Source organism: Rhea americana, unplaced genomic scaffold, assembly GCF_003343005.1.
Source record: "Rhea americana isolate MKP2758 unplaced genomic scaffold, rheAme1 scaffold_122, whole genome shotgun sequence".
Lineage (NCBI taxonomy): Eukaryota > Metazoa > Chordata > Aves > Rheiformes > Rheidae > Rhea > Rhea americana.
This window is the reverse complement of record NW_028185284.1, coordinates 460,322-468,033: the sequence shown is the minus strand read 5'-3', so window position 1 is coordinate 468,033 and position 7,712 is coordinate 460,322. Positions and strand designations below refer to the sequence as shown.

Genomic DNA, 7,712 nt, shown 5'->3' with positions numbered 1-7,712 from the left:
AGGTTTATTTCTGGGATTTTTCATAATTAATTAACTGGTCATGCTTTATCTGATTGCCTCAGAGAAATACACAAGTGTTACCAGCATTTCAGAAAGTGCAGTATGTACAGATAGCTACATATCATAGCATACTGCCTTTGATAAATATTTAAGAGGTGCTTCACTTGATCCTGTGGCCACAATTGKACCTCCTGGGGTTAGTGCTGGCCTGCATGAAGAGATACACAGGCAGTGATGCACAGTGCATCTACCTCATGTCTTGAAATTGTAAAGGCAAAAGATTTAGGCATTTAAGTTGGGGTGCAATGTTCTGCACACTTTTGTCTGGGCAGCTTTACAATCCAGTTGGTCTGTGTAAAGCCAACAAACTATTTCTGTATCCTGTTCCACAGCACTGTCAGTTACAGAGTCATCCTGCCTGAAGTCAGCAAATTGTCTTTGGAACCTGTGATCTAGACATTCCCAGGACATTCAGAACCTCATTCATTTGTAAATGTTACATGATAAGGTGCTCCTACCCCTTCACGTAGATGTCACTCATTTCTTCCCCAGTGATACTCTTTTCATCCAGAAGAACATCTTTGGTGTTCCAGACAATTACCCGCAAGATATACCTAGGAGGAAAGATGTTTGGTGAAAGACAATTGAATTGCCTTGTCAGGGCAGCCAGACGGTGTGTAGCACACACATATACTCACTTCTTGGCTTTTCGGGGAGTGATGTTGAAGGGAGGCCCTGGAGGTCCTAAGCTTTTGGGGAAAACATCAACCCACATCTGGAGCTTTCCCTGTATCGGTGGAGAAGTTGGATGAGGGATTGTTTGTTGCATACGTGTTTGTCACAGTAATTCCACAGTGCTGCCTATTTATGTCCTAGTACKGACTTCCAGCCACAGAGCAAATAAGCTCACTCCTGTTATTAAACCCAATGTCAAATCTTCTGCAGACTTCAGATAGGAGCAAACCCAGTCCTTACTGTGCTGCTAGAGATACAACTCCTAGTGCTTCAGGGCAAGTTAGCTGCCTAAATAGTTGGACCTCTCTAGGTCCAAGTTTTTGTTCTCTCAGAGGTTATAGCATGAGTACCATAAATGTGGCTGGTACTTTGCAGAAGGTGGCCTCTGATGCCACCTGTAGCTGATCAATCCCCTTAGCTATGTGAGATTATTCTTCTGAGTGAGGCAACCACTGCCAAATTTTCCATCCTGTTTTTCAACTGCAAGCCTATTTTTTTTTCATTCTTGCAGATGGCTTCTCTAGTTGATACATATATATATACATATACATATATATATACATATGTATATGTATTGTTTTAAACAAGCACCAGTAAACCAAAATTAAAAAAATTGCCTCTGGTAATCCATAAATTCTGGAAAACAAATGCTAATATTTATTTCTCTAACAGAGAGGTCCAATATAAGCCATCCTCTTCAAAACGGCATCTCTGAACCTGGTCTAGAATTGACAAGTTTGTTTTCCTTTTTTCAAAGTAGTTACAAAACTCTTCAGGCAGGCTCCCTCCTTTATTGCCGACACGCTATTTAATCCATATTCCAGTTTATTACAGTAACAAAGTAATAAATCATTCTCAATTTTCACTCTGTCATTATCCAAAACCGTCATTTGTGGCTCRTGACTGCATCATGTTGCTTCTAATCTAACCTGCTTTAGTTTCTCAGCCAAGCAGTTCTGTGGTTTTCACAGTACCTGTGAGATGTTGGGCTGGAAGGTGCTGTACAAGGTCCTTGTCTCCACATGTTCAGGTACCAAGCCCTGCGTTCTGAGGATGTGAAGGGCTAGCCGCTCTTCACCTGGACCCAGATGCTGATGCAGTATTTTGTTAGCTTCTGAAATAAAAAGAATGGAATAGAATGGGCTCATGACCCAGAGTCTGTACTTGATTTTTTTTTGATTTAAAAATTAGATATTTAAGATAAAGCACAAAAGATTTTTTTTCTCTTTTTCCGTAAATGATTGAGAAGGTTTGTATTTATATCAGAGTTAGTTTAAGAGAGAAGTAAAGAAGCTCACCAGCTTCCTCCAGACTGTAGTCTCGTCCTCCATAGTTAATTCTTCTACCGTTTTCTGAGAGGACTGGAGGAGCATAGCCTTTAAATCTGGCTATATTTTGCAATAACTGTGTTGGTTTTAGTTGATCACGCCAGGTATTCACACCTGAGCTTCAGGAAAGAAACAAAAACACATTGTTAAAAATTTATGGCATTTCGAAGTTAGGTAATACATATTTAGTTTTATATCAATTCATAATGGGCAGCACTACCTGACTTGATCGACCACTTGATTTTGAGATAATGGTTTGAGACAGTGGTTTAATTCCATAGCAGTGCGATTAACATTCAAGACATAGTACGTTTTTCTTTATATACCAAAATACACTAACAGATGCTTTCATATTTATTTGCATGAGTAGATCAGAAAATTCTTTTAAGTGCATGTTCTCTGTACAGAAACAATACACATTGCTGTATGAAGAGAAGATGAAGATGTTTGAAGTCATGTTTTTTAGAGTCAAAACTCTTCTGAAGACTCTGCAGTTTTACTTGGAATTCAGATGATTCAGTCAGCACAACAACCAATGTTTTTAACAACATAATTAAGATGAAGAAAGTCCAGATTTGTTACAGTGACCAGAGGCTGATAAAACGTTCAGTAGACAAAATATGACTTACATGCAATACTGCTGTGGGATGCCACAGTGAGATCCATATCGAGAAAGGAATCTGTTCTCAAGATCAATGATGGTTTCACCAACTTTTTCATCACGAGTCAGCACGTCATAGTCATAGACTGAAATTTTYAGATCCTTTTCTTGAGGTAAGAAGCAGCTGAGTTCATACATTCTAAATACRAAAATGTCCGGTTAACACTGTTGTTCAAAAAGTTTATTTTTGAGAAATGACATTTACAAGATATTAAAGAGACATTTTCAATACTGATAAACCTAGAAGTAGTTACACAATGTTTTAACTTTGTATTTGCACCCATTAATAAATCCATTTGTGTTCCTGTGGGTATTAGATCTTTGCCTTCTGCAGAATGTACTACTTAGATGTTTTCTGTGCAACAGCTTCAGTTGGGACTGAGCTAGTGGGGCTCTGTCAGACACTCTGTAAAAAGCATGACTGTTTTATCAACTTTCAAATTTTTTACAACAATACAAGTATGTTTGGAGCCTTAAAAAACATGGCTTAAGTGTTTAGCATCTGCAACTAGAAGGGATTATCCTATCATGTAGGTTTTTTTTATACAAAACTGACTGTAGATTTTTTTCAAGTTAATTACCTGAATTTATTTTCAAAATGTTCACCCTCATCATTTYTACTTCTACTGAATGCATTACCTTTGGGAAAATTATTCCACTGGTTTATTATTCTCATTATATTTTATTATTATTATTTTTTCCTATTCTGACTTTTWACTTTGATTTCCAGGGTTGTTGTTGAAAAAATGTTGGAATTTTGCAGTTACTTTTCACATGTAATTAAAACACTGTATTTATTTTTCTCTTTGCATAGGCTAAACAATTGAACTCCTGGAACACTTCTCCGTAAAGCATGCCTGGGAAACCATTCCTAATCCTTATAGCCTCTCTCTGTTAACTTTCCAATTTATCAAAATCCTCCAGCTCTGGACAACTGCATTAAGTATAAAGAAGTTGCAACATCCACATTTCTAATTAGTATTTTTCTGTTTATGTTCTTCAAAAGATAGCATTAGCCTTTGAAGCCAGTACTGGAAATTCATCTTCAGGTGATTATTCATCATGAATAATCAAGCAGTTTTCAGTTACAACTTCTTCATATTCTTCAAGCATGTTTTATTGTTACTGTACACTTAACATAGGCAATTTTAAAGTATACATTGTTGAGTTTTGTCAAGTTTGTGCACATGACACACACAGTCTACCGACTAGCCAAACACCGAAGCTGTCCAATGATTCCAAGGAGAGAATATGGTGAAGCATCACTGGAACTGCCTTAGGCAATTTCTGTCCCAATAAACTGTTACTATACAACTGTGAGTATTAGATATTTAAAATAAAGGTTTATCTTATTTGATGACATTATTGAAAAATTATGTGAAAGTATTCTAAAACAATAGTAAATTAAAAATATAAAAAAATTGTTACCTGCCAAAAATTGGGTTGAGAGTATTGGGCACATAGTTATCTCTGTCTTCAATTACTTTTTTATTTAGGGTTATTTTTATATAAGGATCACACTATTTAGAAATAAAAAAAATTGGTTAAGAATTAGTTATCAATATGTTAACTTCCTTTAAAATATATTACAGCAGAGTTAGCTCACAAACACAAAAACACCGAGTCTTACCAGCCCATTATTATCCTGAGGTTGAAGCTGCAAAGCTCGAACAATATAAATTCGCACAATACATTCCTGAGGCCCACTGTCTGGTAGCTCACGGAACTGGCGAGGAGGAGCTGGAATAGTGGGATCATCAGGTAATGCATAGATTTTAAAGGACCCCTAAAAAATATACATTAAAAACTCTGTCAAGATAAATTTAGAAAAGTCACTCTAATAAGATTTGTTTTTCTTATTTATCGCATGCATACATAGTCCATTTTTACATAGGAACAGCAAAATTACAGCCTAATCCACAGCCCTTTAAAAGTCTTTTCTTCAACTTTAGTGAGCTTTGGGTAAGATCTACCACAAAAGTAAAGTCAGATCCTTATCTGGTTTAATCAATACAGCTTTTTTTCACAGAATTACTCAATTTGTTCCAGCTGAGAATCCATAGCATACTTCATATTCATTTTTCTCTCCAGTACATCATTTCATGTGATTATTTTAAATATACAAACATGATTAACATTATTTTCATCTTTAAAAGCCATAGAAMGAAACAGTACAAAATGCCTTTCTCGGGAGTCATTCTATAAATGCACTGTGCTAAGCATGTCTGCAGGTAAAATCTTGGCCTTGTTGCACAGGGTATCAGGGAAGGTTTTATTCCACAGGTATCAGGAAAGCTTACAATAGTAGAAACTGTATTTCTTCTAAATTAACGTGTGTATCACATTCAGAGTGAGCAATTTGCAGTGCTGTCCATTCCTTGAACAAAAAGGGGCCTGAACCTAAAGCACTTATTAAACTTACTAAAGCATGTATCCCTGTTTAAACTTCGTAAGCTTAAATGCTTGTATGCAAACTTGCTTACTATAACCACTTACAGAGTAATGACTATATCCAGCATTTGGCTGTTTCCCATTGCCTGAAGTTTACCTTAAATTCCCCTACCACTGATGGATCATCACTGTCCTCAGATTTGCCTCTGTACAGCTTGAACGTATCGCAGAAGTCTGTTAAGCCATTAAATTCAGGTACTTTYTCCAATTCACAGTTGTAAACCTTAAAAAAGGGGGGGAAGAAATGACAACATTTAGAAATTACCATACACACGAGCTCCATCAGTGTGGTATTTCAATGATACATGCTTCGTGGTGTATCTTACAGAAGCAAGACATTTTGGACTCTTAATTTTTTCTTATCTAAGTGGATGGAAAGATTCATTTAGCTCTTGTTAAAAACAAAATAACCAACACTTCACAATTACCTTTTTCATTAGGAATACTAGATGAGAATTGAAAGTGGTCTAGCTTCAGCATTTAACCAACCAATCGAAGTTATTGCTCTCTGTGTTCCTTTTCAGTGTGTGTGTTTTCAGCTCTAGGATCTGCCTGGCACCCAAAGCAGTGTCTGCCTGGCACCCAAAGCAGTCGAGTAAAATTCTGTTTGACCAAAGGTTATGCTGAGTATTTAATAAATCTTAAATCAGTGTGGTTAAGTACGTGAATTAGTAACACACCTATGTAATCATGTTCAATTAGATTTTGAAAAGAGCATTAAAAAGGTAGAGGTTTTGGGCTGGTAAACTTTGACAAATGTTCCTTTATTTTATTCTGAGCAATACCTTTAAAGTGTCATATCCTTTTTTAATATACTGTCCACATTTTTCAGGTTCTCCTACTGAAGCATAGAATTTGCTCCACCAATCAACAATTTCTTCCTCCTTAAAAACAAACAAACAAAGTCTTTTACTGGGAGATAAGAATGACTCATCATCCAGTCTAGCTTCTCCTATATCACGCTTTACAGTAGAAAAAAAAAAAAAGGAGTATTAAAGTTTCTCAGAGTAGAAAGAAAATGAGATTGTAGATGTTAAGGTTGAAGAGATGTAATTTCTCTTACTCAGGTTTAGATGTCTAGTCTGTAATCCAGCTCTGTCTGTATTTAACAGATAGCCATCATCTCCAGAGATCAATTATTGGTATCCAAACAGTTATCTCAAAGGACTGATTTCTGGAGGTATATATATGTCTTTTGTCTTGAGGTACTCCAGCCTAGCCTACCCACCTCATTATTGGATGGCTTAAGTCAGAGGAAGYGATTCCATTCAAAATACCTCAATAAGCACAGAGGGATTTGGGGCACTGAAGTTCAAGTCTCCTGCCTACCCTGTCTGTATTGTGCTATTAGCAGCAGCTGCTACTTGMTTCATTTTTTTTCTTGAATTTATACACAGCCAGAGCAGTCAGTGTTTTGGCTGCTGAGGAGAAACACCATCATACTTGAAGTTCATTACTGAAATTCCATTAGTGTGAGTAGTAACTATAATGAGCACGTAGAAAAATGTTTCCCTGTGTGATGTATCACCTAGTCTGTTTTAAGCTAAGTCTCATTTATTTCAGTAGTGCTGCAGTGTAAGAACACTGCGACAGATCTCTAACTGCTCTAAACATACACTGTTTCTGAAAGCAAGCAGAGATCTTCTGAACCCTAACAGAATCCTGTCCACTGAAGTCAGGAGGTCTACCTTAATGTTGATGAAATGCAGTTGGAAAGAAAGAACAGTGAAGTCTTTAATTCTGAAAAATAATACTTAAATATCTAAGAATCTGTACATTCCACTAAATGTACAGTCCCTGTTTTTATGTATTTTCTATTATTAAGACCAATACGCACTTCTTTCACTAGATTATTATTTTCTCTATTTATTCATAGGAATTACGTAATTATTTCCCCCGGAAACATACTCCAATTTATAATACTGTTCATTCACTGTATAACTTTAAGAAAGTCTATAAATCCAAATACTCTTTAAGATTTTTTTCAAAGTATTATACAGATCATTACATGTGAAATTTTTCAAATACCCGGGGGGGGGGGGTCAGTTTTGCCTACTTTTCCTGTATTTCCTATTATACAAATTGCTAGTAGATTTTATAACAAACATTTTCAGGAATTACTATTCTCCACGCTTAAAAATGTCAGTATTAAAAGGCAGTATGAATATTCTGATTTGCAATTGCAGATCTTATTTRCAAGAAAGCAAGGTGCTGATTTTTAAATGTAGTATACATTACCTTTTCTGTAAGCTGCTCACAAGAGTCAGTTCATAAAGAAGAGGAAGACAGAAACAAACGTTAAGATAGGATTCATAACATTGTATACAATTAAATTTTTTTTAAATAAAACTTTGTATGTAAATTAACATCAGTAATGTATAAATACTTTCAAAAAATATTCAGGTCTCATGCGTTTCTTTTCTTTTTTTCTGCTTTCAGTACCACCTAGATATTAAACTGGATCATGTAGTTAAAAAACAAAAAAGTATAGGACTGTAAGACTTTCTAGCCCTTTTTTTTTTTTTTTTTTTTTTTTT

The 7,712-nt window shown here is 35.7% G+C and overlaps 1 protein-coding gene across 3 annotated transcripts in view; it reads right to left on the bottom strand.

Annotated features, from left to right (window-relative positions):
- MYOF (myoferlin) overlaps window positions 1-7,712 on the bottom strand; it is a 77,324-nt gene that overhangs the window by 6,048 nt on the left and 63,564 nt on the right. For 2 of the 3 annotated variants that reach the window (XM_085325708.1, XM_085325709.1), the window contains 9 exons: window positions 5,961-6,059; window positions 5,273-5,398; window positions 4,355-4,510; window positions 4,153-4,244; window positions 2,693-2,863; window positions 2,034-2,182; window positions 1,710-1,849; window positions 699-787; window positions 519-614 (listed from right to left, as the gene is read on the bottom strand). In XM_085325708.1, coding sequence (XP_085181834.1) covers window positions 519-614; window positions 699-787; window positions 1,710-1,849; window positions 2,034-2,182; window positions 2,693-2,863; window positions 4,153-4,244; window positions 4,355-4,510; window positions 5,273-5,398; window positions 5,961-6,059 — 1,118 coding nt within the window. Of the gene's footprint in view, window positions 1-518; window positions 615-698; window positions 788-1,709; window positions 1,850-2,033; window positions 2,183-2,692; window positions 2,864-4,152; window positions 4,245-4,354; window positions 4,511-5,272; window positions 5,399-5,960; window positions 6,060-7,712 lie in introns of those variants that run through there. The other variant, XM_085325711.1, reaches the window with a different exon arrangement.